We start from the raw sequence: 21,547 nt of genomic DNA on the forward strand, positions 1-21,547 counted from the left end.
GCCCTGATATTATCACAACCATTGAGTTTCCTGATATTTTTGGCTCGTGTTGAGACTTTCTCTTCCCCTTTTCTGGTATTCTGCCTTTTGTGATTCTGAGACACTGGTGTTCTTCAGTGTTTTCCTGACCTTCATTTTCAACACTTGTTCTGGATAGCGTTTTGCAGACTAGTTGTTTGAAAGCTTATCTTTTGCGCCTTCAATATCTTTGGAACTGAAAATGGTACTTCCTGTTTCTTTTACTGTTCTTCTTCATCTCTACTGATCAGGTAATATCAGGTATCTAATGTAGACTTCTAGGGCTTTGTTAATTGAAAATTTTAGACTCTTGTCTCTACGCAATTCCTTGGGATTTCTGTGAGGACAATTTCTCCTAGGCATTGATGCCATAACCTGTACCTGTGTGTGTTGTTTAGTATATCTCCAATTGCTGGTGTTGCATTAGTTGTGATGAACAACCCATACTACTTCGATTAGCATAACTTCATTTTGATTATACTTATCTCACACTTCTGAAAGTGCACAGGACACTTCCTCTTGTGGAAATGAAGCTTCTAAAAGTTCTCAGCTCTGCATTCTTCTCTATGTCATTTTGGAGTGTTTCCAAAACAGCAAACTGAGAGTGCTCTGCTGCTTTTTATTGCCACGGGAATGTCCCAATGAAATCAGTTCTTTCCAGAGCTTCTCTGTCTACAGAAACACCAGTGGAAGCATATCTATGGATGTCACATATCAGGGCCTGCTGGAATGATCCCGCAGACCTTCCTTGTTGTCCTAGGTGCCGTACCGTGCCGGTGCCATCCAAAATGTAGCATCCGCTTTTGGGAGATAGTGCTGAAGGGAATGCTTCCTCTTCTCACGCTGTGGACTTGGACCACTCTTCCTTGTCCTCTCATCCTTGTGGCACGGGTGCACGAAGGCAACCACAGAGTTGTTGCGCATCCTGTGACTCAAACCAAACCATAATCCCAGCCCAGGTTATGAATGTAGCATATCCTAAGGCTTTTCATTCTGATTTCAAATTCAAGGCCCCCTGGATCCCTCAGACCAGATGCACGATATCTCTGATTCAGCCCCACACGTGCTCTATTGGCAAAATTCCCAATTGGTCCCTGGTCCTGCAGATGTACTGGGTGTGGCCATGGGACATATCGGTAATGGCAACCGCGCGACCAGTGTGGTTGATTTATTATTGGTACACAGTTCGGTTTGCTCTCTTGATTCGACCCACCACATCCCACAACGCACTCCAGATCCCTGAGACTCAGCGTGTGCCATCATCCGTAGCTCTATGCCTCACTGACCATTGCCTCTGCTACCTCAAATTTGGCAGCTGGGATCTTGGTCTCAGAATTAACTGTGGGGATATTTTGCGCTGGTTTCTTTGAGTTCTCTCAGCCAAGCATCTGCTGTGCACTCTTGTAAATCTCAGCACATCACCTTCAAACCCATGTCTCCTGTCCGCTTGAGAGTGTGCGTCCAAGTTAAACAGAGTTTCACCCTTGTTGCTCCATCACCAGGGGTCCGAACCTGCACTGGTTTCCATTCCCTGCTTTGCATTCTCCTGCTTCCATGTGTCCTGAGGCCTCATCCTGTCTTTGGGAGTAACAGACCTCTCTTCGGCCAGTGTCCTATGCTAAGGGCTGGGTGAGTGGATGTTTCCATTGCTCTGTACATGGGAGCGAGTGAGTGCAGGTTGCACTTCTTCTCTGCCAACTGGGCATCGATGAATCAACACTATCCAGATACATTTCACAGAAATGTGATATTTGCTTAGCTCTTTGTTTCTATACAGCCGTGGTGGGAGGGATTGTCCGAAGACAACTATTTTGACATTGTGTTGATATCCCATTTGCAGTCTTTAAGAAGTTTAACAGATCTCATTTACATGTTTTGGGAGTTATACGAAAACGGAGTTATTTTTTGAAACACACTAAATCGACCTAGAAGCCAGACTTGTCAATTTTGGTAACATTGTGTCAGCTCTACGGAAAAGCTAGACAGATAGAATGCAAACTAGCAGTCCAAACTGTTCAAGGGGTCATGTCAGCTCTTTAAGGTTGAAGCCTCCGAAACCAACAGGAACCATGAAATAACTTTTGGAAACATGGAATAACCCCCAACCTTGGATACACTTGTGCATGTGGTGCCCTGTATCCCAATGACACCTACTGGCCAATGTTGGCATTTCAAGGGGTAACATCCCTCTCTAGGAAAATACAAGAGGAAACAACCCAAATATATACATTTAGGTTTGAATCCAAAAGCACCTAGAGGCATTCTAGCTAGGAGAATCCTGCTGCAGTTATGCTAGTCTATTGAGAACCAGGTGTTTTTCTATCAGTGTTGAGAACGCTTAATCATCCGATCCTGTAGTTTAAAGCCATTTAACGCAACCAAGTCTGCACCCCCATGATATAGTGCCCCCGGGGGCTTGACTCAAGTGAAAGACGATCCACATAAGCTGTGTCTTTAATGTCATTGGCGACTTTTACAGTTCAGTTCACTTTCTGACTGGCACTATTTACCTTCACTGTCTTGAAAAACTGAAGCCTAATACAGATTCATGTTCAGTCAAAGATTCCCCTCACTTACCACACTCCCTTCACCCCAGGGAAGACATAAACACAACATTTGCTGAATCTAGCGGAAGGACATCGTTTCTAGGTGTGAGCTAAGTATTCAATTTTATCTATTTCAGCCGAGACTATTTGACCTTTAAGGTGTTCACTGTTGTTCACAGAGAGTGAAGCTGGAGGAACTCTGATTCTAGGAGGGGCTTGCTCTTCTCGTAATGGCTTCATTGCAGCTCAGGTACTGATCCTTCAAAATGGATGCCTGAGTGGAGGGGAGGCAAGGGCAAGTGCTCACTAGCTAGGCCCAAACCTGGGAAAAGGCTTACCTGGGCTTGTTGAATTTTGGTCTGAATGGCTTGGGAATGCCCCTTGGGACGTGTGGATTCTCACGACCTCTTCCAAGAACAGGAGCGTTTTGATCATCTCTGCCATTTCTTCTCCTTCAGACGTCAGGGACCTTGGACCCGTTATTGGAGAAGAGAATTGAGGAACTTCCTCAAGTCCACGTTGGCACTCCGTATGTTTCTGCCTGTATCAGTGAGTTTCAATATGTCTCATGAATGTCTTTTGAGCCTGGTATCCTCTACAGCTGTCTCCACGCCAGTATTCTCCATTGTAGCAGAACATCTCTCATCCATGTGTTCGCATCTCTCCTCAATCCGTGCAGCCAGCTTATCGGCCAGCTTCTCTTCGTGTCTCCCCTAAAGTCGACTTCACCAGGACTGGGCAAGTCTGAAAGTACCTCGGAGCCTGACCAGTAAGCTGATGACAGGCAGATCTTCCACTGTCTGCCCTTTCAGGTTCTGGAAACTGACCTGTGACCTCAGGTCTTTGGGCAGCAGCAGTATCTCGAACTTACACAGCTTCCCGGACCAAACACCTAAGCCAAGCTCCACAGAGGGCGGCAGCCCCGCCATCACACTGATCCACCCACAGAACTCTGCCCGGTTACCTAGGATCCAACAGCCACAACAAGCCTCGCGGTACACACCAACATTCCACCTGGAATCCAACCGCTAACTGCCATCCCCAATGGCTGCTGCATCTTGTCAGTGTTGGGGGAGGGGCTGCATCCGACGAGAGGTTCCTAAGGTAAATGTGATTCTACCCACTAGCGTCCCATGGGCCTTTCTTCTTCCCTCTTTCCTTTTGTTCAGAGCTCTATGCACCGTACCAATGGAGGGAAGTGTGTCCCTTTTCAGTTGATGGTTTCACACGTCTTTAAACTTTCTAACAGTTCACAGTACACAGGGACCCACTAAAGGAGACTTATGTTCCTATAATATCCGTACACCCGGAATACATATGCGTCGCCTGATTTCTGCTGAAACACCCACACTCTCAGGACATGGATCCATTGGATTCATGGGGGCTGAAATTCCAAGAAATGAAACCAACCCCAATGTGCACTTTGCTGTCGGTCTCTTTTGCACTTAGTACACTTTGGCAGAGCTACTTGCCTTTGTTATAGGCTTCTTACATTTCTTCTCTACGTAGCCTAGAATATGGCATTCCTTCATCCTGTTGGAAGACATACAAGTCTACATCACGGACTAGGAAACCATTTGATTCCAAATCGGCATTAGTGTTAGGTCACGATATGCTCTTATGAATCAAAATTTACGAATATGAATGCACGCTTCTGATTTCCGAATACAAGTGTGCTGAGTACATGCAAACCACGATACTGGGTCGATGCGTTCTGAATGACCCTTGACATCACCTTGAGTATTTTCTTTTGAATACTCATGGTTCCCTTTGTATATGTCAGCCAACCATACCATTTTGGTGCTTGTTTGTTGGTTTGATTCTTTGTTGGTCTTCTTCTCGCTTGTTTTGCAAACACGTCAGGCCATGCATCTCTCCTTTCGCTTCAAACAGAGTCAAATAAGCTGATTCACTTAAGAGAGTGCTTCCAATCACCTATGATTTCCTGCTTCCCTCTCCCATCTTTAGGGTTTTGATGTCCTCCTTAAGTTCTTCTTCTTTCTTCTCTGCCACACATGCTCTTCTTGCATTTCCAATAATGGTTTCTTCTTTCCATTCCATCTTGCTGCTTTTCTATTCAGGGGAGTTTTCTCAACCTTTCTTTTAGAAAAACTTTTGAACTGCTGAATTCTTTTAAGATTTGCCGGTCTGTAGAATTCTCTAGCTCTGCCGTTATTTGAAATGGTGTTCATGTGGCATAGGCTACCCTAGGTGGCAGCATTTGGCCATTCAGGATATGGTCTGTGTCCTGGCACTCCTCCCTGTCCTGCAATATTGCTGCCGAGATATCAGCTGAAACCCCTCTGGAGGTTTCCTTGTGACTATGTTGTTTCCTCCAGGTGCATTTTAAATCACTCGGATATTCGTGAACTTTGTTGATTTGAATCATACAGCTGCTGGTAGGTCTATTGGGATTCCACCTCCTTCGGATGCTGTGTAATTCCTGAATTCGCATAGATGATTCTTTCTTGGCTTTCAGCAAGTTTCAGTCTGATTTTTCTACAGATAAATTTTCAGACATTTTTTGTTTCTTTATCTCTTGCTTTTCCATCTGGGACTCATGATTTCTATTCTTTCATGCCCTGTCTTAACCCAGGGTTCAACTGCAATGTTTTCATTTGTTTGCACTTGCTTTCCTATGTCTGCTTCTGACCGAGGTTTTTCTCTTCCCCTGTCTTCACAGTCATTCACGCGTCCCTCTGCATTATCTAGTCTGCTAAGGACTGAATTTTAGCCCTGATATTATCACAACCATTGAGTTTCCTGATATTTTTGGCTCGTGTTGAGACTTTCTCTTCCCCTTTTCTGGTATTCTGCCTTTTGTGATTCTGAGACACTGGTGTTCTTCAGTGTTTTCCTGACCTTCATTTTCAACACTTGTTCTGGATAGCGTTTTGCAGACTAGTTGTTTGAAAGCTTATCTTTTGCGCCTTCAATATCTTTGGAACTGAAAATGGTACTTCCTGTTTCTTTTACTGTTCTTCTTCATCTCTACTGGTCAGGTAATATCAGGTATCTAATGTAGACTTCTAGGGCTTTGTTAATTGAAAATTTTAGACTCTTGTCTCTACGCAATTCCATGGGATTTCTGTGAGGACAATTTCTCCTAGGCATTGATGCCATAACCTGTACCTGTGTGTGTTGTTTGGTATATCTCCAATTGCTGGTGTTGCATTAGTTGTGATGAACAACCCATACTACTTCGATTAGCATAACTTCATTTTGATTATACTTATCTCACACTTCTGAAAGTGCACAGGACACTTCCTCTTGTGGAAATGAAGCTTCTAAAAGTTCTCAGCTCTGCATTCTTCTCTATGTCATTTTGGAGTGTTTCCAAAACAGCAAACTGAGAGTGCTCTGCTGCTTTTTATTGCCACGGGAATGTCCCAATGAAATCAGTTCTTTCCAGAGCTTCTCTGTCTACAGAAACACCAGTGGAAGCATATCTATGGATGTCACATATCAGGGCCTGCTGGAATGATCCCGCAGACCTTCCTTGTTGTCCTAGGTGCCGTACCGTGCCGGTGCCATCCAAAATGTAGCATCCGCTTTTGGGAGATAGTGCTGAAGGGAATGCTTCCTCTTCTCACGCTGTGGACTTGGACCACTCTCCCTTGTCCTCTCATCCTTGTGGCACGGGTGCACGAAGGCAACCACAGAGTTGTTGCGCATCCTGTGACTCAAACCAAACCATAATCCCAGCCCAGGTTATGAATGTAGCATATCCTAAGGCTTTTCATTCTGATTTCAAATTCAAGGCCCCCTGGATCCCTCAGACCAGATGCACGATATCTCTGATTCAGCCCCACACGTGCTCTATTGGCAAAATTCCCAATTGGTCCCTGGTCCTGCAGATGTACTGGGTGTGGCCATGGGACATATCGGTAATCGCAACCGCGCGACCAGTGTGGTTGATTTATTATTGGTACACAGTTCGGTTTGCTCTCTTGATTCGACCCACCACATCCCACAACGCACTCCAGATCCCTGAGACTCAGCGTGTGCCATCATCCGTAGCTCTATGCCTCACTGACCATTGCCTCTGCTACCTCAAATTTGGCAGCTGGGATCTTGGTCTCAGAATTAACTGTGGGGATATTTTGCGCTGGTTTCTTTGAGTTCTCTCAGCCAAGCATCTGCTGTGCACTCTTGTAAATCTCAGCACATCACCTTCAAACCCATGTCTCCTGTCCGCTTGAGAGTGTGCGTCCAAGTTAAACAGAGTTTCACCCTCGTTGCTCCATCACCAGGGGTCCGAACCTGCACTGGTTTCCATTCCCTGCTTTGCATTCTCCTGCTTCCAGGTGTCCTGAGGCCTCATCCTGTCTTTGGGAGTAACAGACCTCTCTTCGGCCAGTGTCCTATGCTAAGGGCTGGGTGAGTGGATGTTTCCATTGCTCTGTACATGGGAGCGAGTGAGTGCAGGTTGCACTTCTTCTCTGCCAACTGGGCATCGATGAATCAACACTATCCAGATACATTTCACAGAAATGTGATATTTGCTTAGCTCTTTGTTTCTATACAGCCGTGGTGGGAGGGATTTTCCGAAGACACTTGTTTGACATTGCGTTGATACCTCTTTTGCAGTCTTTAAGAAGTTTAAAAGAATTCATTTACATGTTTTGGGAGTTATACGAAAATGAAATTATTTTTTGAAACACACTCAATCGACCTAGAAGCCAGACTTGTCAATTTGGTAACATTGTGTCAGCTCTACGGAAAAGCTAGACAGATAGAATGCAAACTAGCAGTCCAAACTGTTCAAGGGGTCATGTCAGCTCTTTAAGGTTGAAGCCTCCGAAACCAACAGGAACCATGAAATAACTTTTGGAAACATGGAATAACTCCCAACCTTGGATACACTTGTGCATGTGGTGCCCTGTATCCCAATGACACCTACTGGCCAATGTTGGCATTTCAAGGGGTAACATCCCTCTCTAGGAAAATACAAGAGGAAACAAACCAAATATATACATTTAGGTTTGAATCCAAAAGCACCTAGAGGCATTCTAGCTAGGAGAATCCTGCTGCAGTTATGCTAGTCTATTGAGAACCAGGTGTTTTTCTATCAGTGTTGAGAACGCTTAATCATCCGATCCTGTAGTTTAAAGCCATTTAACGCAACCAAGTCTGCACCCCCATGATATAGTGCCCCCGGGGGCTTGACTCAAGTGAAAGACGATCCACATAAGCTGTGTCTTTAATGTCATTGGCGACTTTTACAGTTCAGTTCACTTTCTGACTGGCACTCTTTACCTTCACTGTCTTGAAAAACTGAAGCCTAATACAGATTCATGTTCAGTCAAAGATTCCCCTCACTTACCACACTCCCTTCACCCCAGGGAAGACATACACAACATTTGCTGAATCTAGCGGAAGGACATCGTTTCTAGGTGTGAGCTAAGTATTCAATTTTATCTATTTCAGCCGAGACTATTTGACCTTTAAGGTGTTCACTGTTGTTCACAGAGAGTGAAGCTGGAGGAACTCTGATTCTAGGAGGGGCTTGCTCTTCTCGTAATGGCTTCATTGCAGCTCAGGTACTGATCCTTCAAAATGGATGCCTGAGTGGAGGGGAGGCAAGGGCAAGTGCTCACTAGCTAGGCCCAAACCTGGGAAAAGGCTTACCTGGGCTTGTTGAATTTTGGTCTGAATGGCTTGGGAATGCCCCTTGGGACGTGTGGATTCTCACGACCTCTTCCAAGAACAGGAGCGTTTTGATCATCTCTGCCATTTCTTCTCCTTCAGACGTCAGGGACCTTGGACCCGTTATTGGAGAAGAGAATTGAGGAACTTCCTCAAGTCCACGTTGGCACTCCGTATGTTTCTGCCTGTATCAGTGAGTTTCAATATGTCTCATGAATGTCTTTTGAGCCTGGTATCCTCTACAGCTGTCTCCACGCCAGTATTCTCCATTGTAGCAGAACATCTCTCATCCATGTGTTCGCATCTCTCCTCAATCCGTGCAGCCAGCTTATCGGCCAGCTTCTCTTCGTGTCTCCCCTAAAGTCGACTTCACCAGGACTGGGCAAGTCTGAAAGTACCTCGGAGCCTGACCAGTAAGCTGATGACAGGCAGATCTTCCACTGTCTGCCCTTTCAGGTTCTGGAAACTGACCTGTGACCTCAGGTCTTTGGGCAGCAGCAGTATCTCGAACTTACACAGCTTCCCGGACCAAAGACCTAAGCCAAGCTCCACAGAGGGCGGCAGCCCCTCCATCACACTGATCCACCCACAGAACTCTGCCCGGTTACCTAGGATCCAACAGCCACAACAAGCCTCGCGGTACACACCAACATTCCACCTGGAATCCAACCGCTAACTGCCATCCCCAATGGCTGCTGCATCTTGTCAGTGTTGGGGGAGGGGCTGCATCCGACGAGAGGTTCCTAAGGTAAATGTGATTCTACCCACTAGCGTCCCATGGGCCTTTCTTCTTCCCTCTTTCCTTTTGTTCAGAACTCTATGCACAGTACCAATGGAGGGAAGTGTGTCCCTTTTCAGTTGATGGTTTCACACGTCTTTAAACTTTCTAACAGTTCACAGTACACAGGGACCCACTAAAGGAGACTTATGTTCCTATAATATCCGTACACCCGGAATACATATGCGTCGCCTGATTTCTGCTGAAACACCCACACTCTCAGGACATGGATCCATTGGATTCATGGGGGCTGAAATTCCAAGAAATGGAACCAACCCCAATGTGCACTTTGCTGTCGGTCTCTTTTGCACTTAGTACACTTTGGCAGAGCTACTTGCCTTTGTTATAGGCTTCTTACATTTCTTCTCTACGTAGCCTAGAATATGGCATTCCTTCATCCTGTTGGAAGACATACAAGTCTACATCACGGACTAGGAAACCATTTGATTCCAAATCGGCATTAGTGTTAGGTCACGATATGCTCTTATGAATCAAAATTTACGAATATGAATGCACGCTTCTGATTTCCGAATACAAGTGTGCTGAGTACATGCAAGCCACGATACTGGGTCGATGCATTCTGAATGATCCTTGACCTCACCTTAAGTATTTTCTTTTGAATAGTCATGTTTCCCTTGGTAAATATCAGCCAACAGTACCCTTTTGGTGCTTGTTTGTTGGTTTGATTGTTTGTTGGTGTGCTTCTCGTTTGTTTTGCAAACACGTCAGACCATGCATCTCTCCTTTCGATTAAACAGAGTGTCAAATAATCTGATTCACTTAAGAGAGTGCTTCCAATCCCCTATCATTTCCTGCTTCCCTCTCCCATCTTTAGGGTTTTGATGTCCTCCTTGCCTTCTTCTTGTTTCTTCTTTGCCACTCATGCTCTTTTTGCATTTCCAATGATGGTTTTATTCTTTCCATTTCATCTTGCTTCTTTTATATTCAGGGGAGTATTCTCAACCTTCTTTTAGAAGAAGTGTTGAACTGCTGAAACCTTTTAAGATTTGCCGGTTTGTGGAATTCTCTAGCACTGCCGTTATTAGAAACGATGGTCATGGGGCATAGGCTACCCTAGGTGGCAGCATTTGGCTATTCAGGATATGGTCTGTGTCCTGGAACTCCTCCCTGTCCTGCAATATTGCTTCCGATATATCAGCTGAATCCCCTCTGGAGGTTCCCTTGTGACTATGTTGTTTCCTCCAGGTGCATTTTAAATCACTGGGATATTCGTGAAATATGTTGATTTGAATCATACAGCTGCTGGTAGGTCTATTGGGATTCCACCTAATTTGGATGCTGTGTAATTCCTGAATTCGCATTGATGATACTTTCTTGGCTTTCAGCATTTTTCAGTCTGAATTTCTACAGATAAATTTTCAGACATTTTTTGTTTCTTTATCTCTTGCATTTCCATCTGGGAGTCTTATGAATTCTAGTCTTTCATGCACTGTCTTAACCCAGTATTCAACAGCAATGTTTTCATTGGTTTGCACTTGCATTCCTATGTCCGCTTCTGACCGAGGGATTTCTGTTCCCGTGTGTTCAGAGTCATTCACGCGTCCCTCTGCATAATCAAGTCTGCTAAGGACTGAATTTTGCCCTGATATTATCACATCCATTGAGTTTTCTGACATTTTTTGGCTCGTCTTTAGACTTTCTCTTCCCTTTTCTGGTATTCTGCCTTTTGTGATTCTGAGACACTGTTGTTCTTCAGGGATTTCCTAACCTCCATTTTCAACACTTGGTCTGGATAGCGTTTTGCAGTCTAGTTGTTTGGAAGCTTATCTTTTGGGCCTTCAATATCTTTGGAAGTGAAAATGGTACTTCCTGTTACTTTTACTGTACTTCTTCATCTCTACTGCTCAGGTAATATCAGGTATCTAAAGTAGACTTCTAGGGCTTGGTTAAGTGAAAATTTTAGACTCTTGGCTCTACGCAATTCCATGGGATTTCCGTGAGGACAATTTCTCCTAGACATTGATGCCATATCATGTTCCTGTGTGTGTTGTCTGGTATATCTCCAATTGCTGGTGTTGCATTAGTTTTGATGTACAACCCATACTATTTCGATTAGCATAGCTTCATTTTGATTACGCTTATCTCACAACTCTGAAAGTGCGCAGGACACATCCTCATGTGGAAATGAAGCTTCTAAACGTTCTTAGCTCTGCATTCTGCTCTATGTCATTTTGGAGTGTTTCCAAAAGAGCAAACTGAGAGTGCGCTTGTGCTTTGTTGTGCCACGGGAATGTCCCAAAAGAATCAGAAATTCCCAGAGTTTCTCTGTCTACACAAACAACAGTGGAAGCATATCTATGGATGTCAAACATCAGGACCAGGTGGAATGATCCCGCAGACCTACCTTGTTGTCCTAGGTGCCGTACCATGCCGGTGCCATCCAAAATGTAGCATCTGATTTTGGGAGGTAGTGCTGAAGGAAATGCTTCCTCTTCTCATGCTGTGGTCTTGGACCACTCTTCCTTGTCCTCTCATCATTGTGGCACGGGTTCACGAAAGCAATCACAGAGGTGTTGCGCATCCTGTGCCTCAAACCAAACCATAATCCCAGCCCAGGTTATGAATGTAGCAGATCCTAAGGCTTTTCATTCTGATTTCAAAACCAAGGACCCCTGGACCACTCAGACCAGATGCACGATAGCTCTGATTCAGCCCCACACGTGCTCTATTGGCAAAATGCCCAATTGGTCCCTGGTCCTGCAAATGTACTGTGTGTGGCCATGGGCCATATCAGTAATCTCAACCGCGCGACCAGTGTGGTTGCTTTATCATTTGTACACAGTTCGGTTTGCTCTCTTGATTCGACCCACCACATCCCACAACGCACTCCAGATCCATGAGACTCAGCGTGTGCCATCATCCATAGCCCCATCCCTCACTGACCGTTGCCTCTGCTACCTCAAATTTGGCAGCTGGGATCTTGGTCTCAGAATCAACTGTGGGGATATTTTGAGCTGGTTTTTGAGTCCTGTCAGCCAAACATCTGATGTGCACTCTTGTAAATCTCAGCACATCACCTTCTATCCCATGTCTCCTGTCCGCTTGATAGTGTGCGTCCAAGTTAAACACAGTTTCACCCTTGTTGCTCCATCACCAGGGGTCAGACCCTGCACTGGATTCCGTTCCCTGCTTTGCCTTCTCCTGCTTCCAGGTGTCCTGAGGCCTCATCCTGTCTTTGGAAGTAACAGACATCTCTTCCGCATGTGTCCTGTGCCAAGGGCTGGGTGAGTGGATGTTTCCATTGCTCTGTTCATGGGAGCGAGTGAGTGCAGGTTGCACTTCTTCTCTGCCAACTGGGCATCGATGAATCAACACTATCCAGATACATTACACAGAAATGTGATATTTGCTTAGCTCTTTGTTTCTATACAGCCGTGGTGGGAGGGATGGTCCGAATACACCTGTATTGACATTGTGTTGATATCACATTTGCAGTCTTTAAGAAGTTTAAAAGAATTCATTTACATGTTTTGGGAGTTATACGAAAATGAAGTTATATTTGAAACACACTGAATCGACCTAGAAGCCAGACTTGTCAATTTTGGTAACATTTTCTCAGCTCGATGTAAAACCTAGACAGATAGAATGTAAATTAGCAGTCCAAAGTGTTAAAGGGTTCAAGTCGGCTCTTTACGGTTGAAGCCTTCGAAACCAACAGGAACCATGAAATAACTATTGGAAACTTGAAATAAACCCCAAATTTGGATACACTTGTGCATTGGTGCGCTTTACTCCCAATGACACCTACTGGACAATGTTGGCATTTCAAGGGGTAACATCCCTCTCTAGGAAAATACAAGAGGAAAGAAACCAAATATATACATTTAGGTTTGAATCCAAAAGGACCTAGAGGCATTAGAGCTAGGAGAACCCTGCCGCAGTTATGCTAGTCTATTGAGAACCAGGTGTTCTTCTCTCAGTGATGAGAACACTCAATCATCCGATCATGTTGGGTAAAGCCATTTAACGCAACCAAGTCTGCACCCCCATGATATAGTGCCCCCGGGGGCTTGACTCAAGTGAAAGACGATCCACATAAGCTGTGTCTTTAATATCATTGGCGACTTTTACAGTACAGTTCTCTTTCTGACTTGTACTATTTACCTAGACTGTCTTGAAAAACGGAGGCCTAATACAGATTCAAGTTCAGTCAAAGATTCCCCTCACTTACCACACTCCCTTCACCCCAGGGAAGACATAAACACAACATTTGCTGAATCTAGCGGAAGGCCATCGTTTCTAGGTGTGAGCTAATTATTCAATTCCTATCTATTTCAGCCGAGATTATTAGACCTTTAAGGAATTCACTGTTGTTCACAGAGTGTGAAGCTGGAGGAACTCTGATTCTAGGAGGGGCTTGTTTTTCTCTTAATGGCTTCATTGCAGCTTAGCTACTGTTCCTTCAAAATGGATGCCTGTGTGGGGGGGAGGGAAGGGCAAGTGCTTGCTAGCTAGGCCCAAACCTGGGAAAAGGCTTACCTGGGCTTGGTGAATTCTGGTCTGAATGGCTTGGGAAGGCCCCTTGAGAAGTGTGGATTCCCATGACCTCTTCCAAGAACAGGAGCGTTTTGATCATCTCTGCCATCTCTTCTCTTGCAGACGTCAGGGACCTTGGACCCGTTCTTGGAGAAGAGAATTTAGGAAATTCCTCAAGTCCACGTTGGCACTCCGTATGTTTCTGCCAGTATCAGCGAGGTTCAATATGTCTCATGAATGTCTTTTGAGCCTGGTATCCTCTACAGCTGTCTCCACGCCAGTATTCTCCATTGTAGCAGAACATCTCTCATCCGTGTGTTCGCATCTCTCCTCAATCAGTGCAGCCAGCTTTTCGGCCAGCTTCTCTTCGTGTCTCCCCTAAAGTCGACTTCACCAGGACTGGGCAAGTCTGAAAGTACCTCGGAGCCTCACCAGTAAGCTGATGACAGGCAGATCTTCCACTGTCTGCCCTTTCAGGTTCTGGAAACTGACATGTGAACTCAGGTTTTTGGGCAGCAGCAGTATCTCGAACTTACACAGATTCCCGGACCAAACACCTAAGCCAAGCTCCACAGAGGGCGGCAGCCCCACCATCACACTGATCCACGCACGGAACACTGCCCGGTTACTTAGAATTCAACAGCCACAACAAGCCAAGCGGTACACACCAACATTCCACCTGGAATCCAACCGCTAACTGCCATCCCCAATGTCTGCTGCATCTTGTCAGTGTTGGGGGAGGGGCTGCATCCGAGGAGAGGTTCCTAAGTTAAATGTGATTCTACCCACTAGAGTCCCATGGGCCTTTCTTCTTCCCTCTTTCCTTTTGTTCAGATCTCTATGCACAGTACCAATGGAGGGAATTGTGTCCCTTTTAAGTTGATGGTTTCACATGTTTAAACTTTCTAACTGTACACAGTACACAGAGACCCACTAAAGGAGACTTATGTTCCTATAATATCCGTACACCCGGAATACAAATGCGTCGCCTGATTTCTGCTGAAACACCCACACTCTCAGGACATGAATCCATTGGTTTCATGGGGGCTAAAATTCCAAGAAATGAAACCAACCCCAATGTGCACTTTGCTGTCGTTCTCTTTTGCACTTAGTACACTTTGGCAGAGCTACTTGCCTTTATTATAGACTTCTTACAATTCTTCTCTACGTAGCGTAGAATATGGCATTCCTTCATCCTGTTGGAAGACATACAAGTCTACATCACGGATTACGAATCCATTTGATTCCAAATCGGCATTAGTGTTAGTCACGATATGCTCTTATGAATCAAAATTTACGAATATGAATTCACGCCTCTGATTTCCGAATACAAGTGTACTGAGTACATGCAAGCCCCGATACTGGGTCGATGCATGCTGAATGATTCTTGACATCACCTTAAGAATTTTCTTCTGAATAGTCATGTTTCCCGTGGTAAATGTCAGCCAACCGTACCATTTTGGTGCTTGTTTTTAGGTTTGATTCTTTGTTGGTCGTCTTCTAGCTTTTTTCGCAAACAAGTCAGGCCATGCATCTCCCCTTTCTCTTCAAACAGAGAGTCAAATAAGCTGATTCACTTAAGAGAGTGCTTCCAATCACCTATGATTTCCTGCTTACCTCTCCCATATTTAGGGTTTTGATGTCCTACTTGCCTTCCTCTTATTGTTTCTTTGCCACTCATGCTCTTCTTGCATTTCCAATAATGGTTTCTTCTTTCCATTTCATCTTGCTGCATTTCTATTTAGGGTAGATTTCTCAACCGTTCTTTTAGGATAAATTTTAAACTGCTGAATTCTTTTAAGAAATGCCAGTCTGTGAAATTCACTAGATCTTCAGTTAATAGAAATGGCGGTCATGTGGCATAGGCTACCCTAGGTGGCAGCATTTGGCCATTCAGGTTATGGTCTGTGTCCTGACACTCCTCCCTGTCCTGCAATATTGCTGCCGAGATATCAGCTGAAACCTCTCTGGAGGTTCCCTTGTGACTATGTTGTATCCTCCAGGTGCAATTTAAATCACTGGGATATTCGTGAACTTTGTTGATTTCAATCATACAGCTGCTGGTATGTCTATTGGGATTCCACCCACATTGGATGCTGTGAAATTCCTGAATTCGCATAGATGATACTTTCTTGGCTTTCAGCAAGTTTCAGTCTGATTTTTCTACAGATAAATTTTCAGACATTTTTTGTTTCTTTATCTCTTGCTTTTCCATCTGGGACTCTTATGAATTCTAGTCTTTCATGCCCTGTCTTAACCCATGGTTCTACAGCAATGTTTACATTGGTTTGCACTTGCTTTCCTATGTCTGCTTCTGACCGAGTTTTTTCTGTTCCCCTGTCTTCACAGTCATTCACGCGTCCCTCTGCATTATCTAGTCTGCATTCGACTAAATTTTAGCCCTGATATTATCACATCCATTGAGTTTCCTGATATTTTTTGGCTCGTCTTTAGAGTTTCTCTTCCCCTTTTCCAGTATTCTGCCTTTTGTGATTCTGAGACACTGTTGTTTTTCAGTGTTTCCCTGACCTCCAATTTCAACACTTGGCCTGGATAGCGTTTTGCAGTCTAGTTGTTTAAAAGCTTATCTTTTGGGCCTTCAATATCTTTGGAACTGAAAATGGTACTTCCTGTTTCTTTTACTGTTCTTCTTCACCTCTACTGCTCAGGTAATATCAGGTATCTAATGTAGACTTCTAGGGCTTGGTTAAGTGAAAATTTTAGACTCTTGGCTCTACGCAATTCCATGGGATTTTTGTGAGGACAATTTCTCCTAGACATTGATGCCATATCGTGTTCCTGTGTGTGTTGTCTGGTATATCTCCAATTGCTGATGTTGCATTAGTTTTGATGAACAACCCATCCTATTTCGATTAGCATAACTTCATTTTGATTATGTTTATCTCACAATTCTGAAAGTGCGCAGGACACTTCCTCTTGTGGAAATGAAGCTTCTAAAGGTTCTCAGCTCTGCATTCTGCTCTATGTCATTTTGGAGTGTTTCCAAAACAGCAAACTGAGAGTGCGCTTGTGATTTGTAGTGCCTCGGGAATGTCATAATGAAAGCAGATCTTCTCAGAGCTTCTCTGTCTACAGAAACACCAGTGGAAGCATATCTATGGATGTCACATATCAGGGCCTGCTGGAATTATCCCGCAGACCTACCTTGTTGTCCTAGGTGCCGTACAATGCCGGTGCCATCCAAAATGTAGCATCTGATTTTGGGAGGTAGTGCTGAAGGAAATGCTTTCTCTTCTCATGCTGTGGTCTTGGAACACTCTTCCTTGTCCTCTCATCATTGTGGCACGGGTTCACGAAAGCAATCACAGAGGTGTTGCGCATCCTGTGCCTCAAACCAAACCATAATCCCAGCCCAGGTTATGAATGTAGCAGATCCTAAGGCTTTTCATTCTGATTTCAAAACCAAGGACCCCTGGACCACTCAGACCAGATGCACGATAGCTCTGATTCAGCCCCACACGTGCTCTATTGGCAAAATGCCCAATTGGTCCCTGGTCCTGCAGATACACTGTGTGTGGCCATGGGCCATATCAGTAATCTCAACCGCGCGACCAGTGTGGTTGCTTTATCATTTGTACACAGTTCGGTTTGCTCTCTTGATTCGACCCACCACATCCCACAACGCACTCCAGATCCATGAGACTCAGCGTGTGCCATCATCCATAGCCCTATCCCTCACTGACCGTTGCCTCTGCTACCTCAAATTTGGCAGCTGGGATCTTGGTCTCAGAATCAACTGTGGGGATATTTTGAGCTGGTTTTTGAGTCCTGTCAGCCAAACATCTGATGTGCACTCTTGTAAATCTCAGCACATCACCTTCTATCCCATGTCTCCTGTCCGCTTGATAGTGTGCGTCCAAGGTAACACAGTTTCACCCTTGTTGCTCCATCACCAGGGGTCCGAACCTGCACTGGTTTCCATTCCCTGCTTTGCATTCTCCTGCTTCCATGTGTCCTGAGGCCTCATCCTGTCTTTGGGAGTAACAGACCTCTCTTCGGCCAGTGTCCTATGCTAAGGGCTGGGTGAGTGGATGTTTCCATTGCTCTGTACATGGGAGCGAGTGAGTGCAGGTTGCACTTCTTCTCTGCCAACTGGGCATCGATGAATCAACAGTATCCAGATACATTTCACAGAAATGTGATATTTGCTTAGCTCTTTGTTTCTATACAGCCGTGGTGGGAGGGATGGTCCGAATACACCTGTTTGACATTGTGTTGATATCTCATTTGCAGTCTTTAAGAAGTTTAAAAGAATTCATTTACATGTTTTGGGAGTTATATGAAAATGAAGTTATTTTTTGAAACACATTGAATCGACCTAGAAGCCAGACTTGTCAATTTTGGTAACATTTTGTCAGCTCGACGGAAAACCTAGACAGATAGAATGCAAATTAGCAGTTCAAACTGTTAAAGGGGTCATGTCAACTCTTTACTGTTGAAGCCTCCGAAACCAACAGGAACCATGAAATAACTATTGGAAACTTGAAATAAACCCCAAACTTGGATACACTTGTGCATGTGGTGCCCTTTACTCCCAATGACACCTACTGGACAATGTTGGCATTTCAATGGGTAACATCCCTCTCTAGGAAAATACAAGAGGAAAGAAACCAAATATATACATTTAGGTTTGAATCCAAAAGGACCTAGAGGCATTAGAGCTAGGAGAACCCTGCTGCAGTTATGCTAGTCTATTGAGAACCAGGTGTTCTTCTATCAGTGATGAGAACACTCAATCATCCGATCATGTTGGGTAAAGCCATTTAACGCAACCAAGTCTGCACCCGCATGATATAGTGCCCACGGGGGCTTGACTCAAGTGAAAGACGATCCACATAAGCTGTGTCTTTAATATCATTGGCGACTTTTACAGTACAGTTCTTTTTCTGACTTGTACTATTTACCTAGACTGTCTTGAAAAATGGAGGCCTAATACAGATTCATGTTCAGTCAAAAATTCCCCTCACTTACCACACTCCCTTCACCCCAGGGAAGACATAAACACAACATTTGCTGAATCTAGCGGAAGGCCATCGTTTCTAGGTGTGAGCTAATTATTCAATTCCTATCTATTTCAGCCAAAATTATTAGACCTTTAAGGAGTTCACTGTTGTTCACAGAGTGTGAAGCTGGAGGAACTCTGATTCTAGGAGGGGCTTGTTTTTCTCGTAATGGCTTCATTGCAGCTTAGCTACTGATCTTTCAATATGGATGCCTGTGTGGAGGGGAGGGAAGGGCAAGTGCTTGCTAGCTAGGCCCAAACCTGGGAAAAGGCTTACCTGGGCTTGGTGAATTCTGGTCTGAATGGCTTGGGAAGGCCCCTTGAGAAGTGTGGATTCCCATGACCTCTTCCAAGAACAGGAGCGTTTTGATCATCTCTGCCATCTCTTCTCTTGCAGACGTCAGGGACCTTGGACCCGTTCTTGGAGAAGAGAATTGAGGAACTTCCTCAAGTCCACGTTGGCACTCCGTATGTTTCTGCCAGTATCAGCGAGGTTCAATATGTCTCATGAATGTCTTTTGAGCCTGGTATCCTCTACAGCTGTCTCCACGCCAGTATTCTCCATTGTAGCAGAACATCTCTCATCCGTGTGTTCGCATCTCTCCTCAATCCGTGCAGCCAGCTTTTCGGCCAGCTTCTCTTCGTGTCTCCCCTAAAGTCGACTTCACCAGGACTGGGCAAGTCTGAAAGTACCTCGGAGCCTCACCAGTAAGCTGATGACACGCATTTCTTCCACTGTCTGCCCTTTCAGGTTCTGGAAACTGACCTGTGAACTCAGGTCTTTGGGCAGCAGCAGTATCTCGAACTTACACAGCTTCCCGGACCAAACAACTAAGCCAAGCTACACAGAGGGCGGCAGCCCCTCCATCACACTGATCCACGCACGGAACACTGCCCGGTTACCTAGAATTCAACAGCCACAACAAGCCAAGCGGTACACACCAACATTCCACCTGGAATCCAACCGCTAACTGCCATCCCCAATGGCTGCTGCATCTTGTCAGTGTTTTGGGAGGGGCTGCATCCGACGAGAGGTTCCTAAGGTAAATGTGATTCTACCCACTAGAGTCCCATGGGCCTTTCTTCTTCCCTCTTTCCTTTTGTTCAGATCTCTATGCACAGTACCAATGGAGGGAATTGTGTCCCTTTTCAGTTGATGGTTTCACACGTTTAAACTTTCAAACAGTACACAGTACACAGAGACCCACTAAAGGAGACTTATGTTCCTATAATATCCGTACACCCGGAATACATATGCGTCGCCTGATTTCTGCTGAAACACCCACACTCTCAGGACATGGATCCATTGGATTCATGGGGGCTGAAATTCCAAGAAATGAAACCAACCCCAATGTGCACTTTGCTGTCGGTCTCTTTTGCACTTAGTACACTTTGGCAGAGCTACTTGCCTTTGTTATAGGCTTCTTACATTTCTTCTCTACGTAGCCTAGAATATGGCATTCCTTCATCCTGTTGGAAGACATACAAGTCTACATCACGGACTAGGAAACCATTTGATTCCAAATCGGCATTAGTGTTAGGTCACGATATGCTCTTATGAATCAAAATTTACGAATATGAATGCACGCTTCTGATTTCCGAATACAAGTGTGCTGAGTACATGCAAGCCACGATACTGGGTCGATGCGTTCTGAATGACCCTTGACCTCACCTTGAGTATTTTCTTTTGAATACTCATGGTTCCCTTTGTATATGTCAGCCAACCATACCATTTTGGTGCTTGTTTGTTGGTTTGATTCTTTGTTGGTCTTCTTCTCGCTTGTTTTGCAAACACGTCAGGCCATGCATCTCTCCTTTCGCTTCAAACAGAGTCAAATAAGCTGATTCACTTAAGAGAGTGCTTCCAATCACCTATGATTTCCTGCTTCCCTCTCCCATCTTTAGGGTTTTGATGTCCTCCTTAAGTTCTTCTTCTTTCTTCTCTGCCACACATGCTCTTCTTGCATTTCCAATAATGGTTTCTTCTTTCCATTCCATCTTGCTGCTTTTCTATTCAGGGGAGTTTTCTCAACCTTTCTTTTAGAAAAACTTTTGAACTGCTGAATTCTTTTAAGATTTGCCGGTCTGTAGAATTCTCTAGCTCTGCCGTTATTTGAAATGGTGTTCATGTGGCATAGGCTACCCTAGGTGGCAGCATTTGGCCATTCAGGATATGGTCTGTGTCCTGGCACTCCTCCCTGTCCTGCAATATTGCTGCCGAGATATCAGCTGAAACCCCTCTGGAGGTTTCCTTGTGACTATGTTGTTTCCTCCAGGTGCATTTTAAATCACTCGGATATTCGTGAACTTTGTTGATTTGAATCATACAGCTGCTGGTAGGTCTATTGGGATTCCACCTCCTTCGGATGCTGTGTAATTCCTGAATTCGCATAGATGATTCTTTCTTGGCTTTCAGCAAGTTTCAGTCTGATTTTTCTACAGATAAATTTTCAGACATTTTTTGTTTCTTTATCTCTTGCTTTTCCATCTGGGACTCACGATTTCTATTCTTTCATGCCCTGTCTTAACCCAGGGTTCAACTGCAATGTTTTCATTTGTTTGCACTTGCTTTCCTATGTCTGCTTCTGACCGAGGTTTTTCTCTTCCCCTGTCTTCACAGTCATTCACGCGTCCCTCTGCATTATCTAGTCTGCTAAGGACTGAATTTTAGCCCTGATATTATCACAACCATTGAGTTTCCTGATATTTTTGGCTCGTGTTGAGACTTTCTCTTCCCCTTTTCTGGTATTCTGCCTTTTGTGATTCTGAGACACTGGTGTTCTTCAGTGTTTTCCTGACCTTCATTTTCAACACTTGTTCTGGATAGCGTTTTGCAGACTAGTTGTTTGAAAGCTTATCTTTTGCGCCTTCAATATCTTTGGAACTGAAAATGGTACTTCCTGTTTCTTTTACTGTTCTTCTTCATCTCTACTGGTCAGGTAATATCAGGTATCTAATGTAGACTTCTAGGGCTTTGTTAATTGAAAATTTTAGACTCTTGTCTCTACGCAATTCCATGGGATTTCTGTGAGGACA

General features: G+C 44.6%; 1 protein-coding gene across 1 annotated transcript; it reads left to right on the plus strand.

Annotated features, from left to right (window-relative positions):
- Positions 1–11,392: 11,392 nt before the first annotated feature.
- Positions 11,393–14,136, plus strand: LOC140693816 (uncharacterized). The gene is made up of 2 exons (XM_072957442.1): positions 11,393–12,236; positions 13,612–14,136. The coding sequence occupies exons 1-2, from the start codon at positions 11,572–11,574 to the stop codon at positions 13,868–13,870; spliced, it is 924 nt and encodes a 307-aa protein (XP_072813543.1). The 5' UTR covers positions 11,393–11,571; the 3' UTR covers positions 13,871–14,136.
- The last annotated feature ends 7,411 nt before the right edge of the window (positions 14,137–21,547 follow it).

The sequence above is a fragment of the Vicugna pacos genome, unplaced genomic scaffold, assembly GCF_048564905.1.
Source record: "Vicugna pacos unplaced genomic scaffold, VicPac4 scaffold_20, whole genome shotgun sequence".
Lineage (NCBI taxonomy): Eukaryota > Metazoa > Chordata > Mammalia > Artiodactyla > Camelidae > Vicugna > Vicugna pacos.

What these genes read in the sequence shown, in the direction of transcription:
- LOC140693816 (XM_072957442.1), top strand. Translation starts at nt 11,572, where the DNA reads ATGAATGTAGCAGATCCTAAGGCTTTTCATTCTGATTTCAAAACCAAG. An exon ending in TGTCCTGTGCCAAGGGCTGG is followed by an intron (nt 12,237 to 13,611) that starts GTGAGTGGATGT and finishes CTTCTCTTGCAG; the next exon opens with ACGTCAGGGACCTTGGACCC.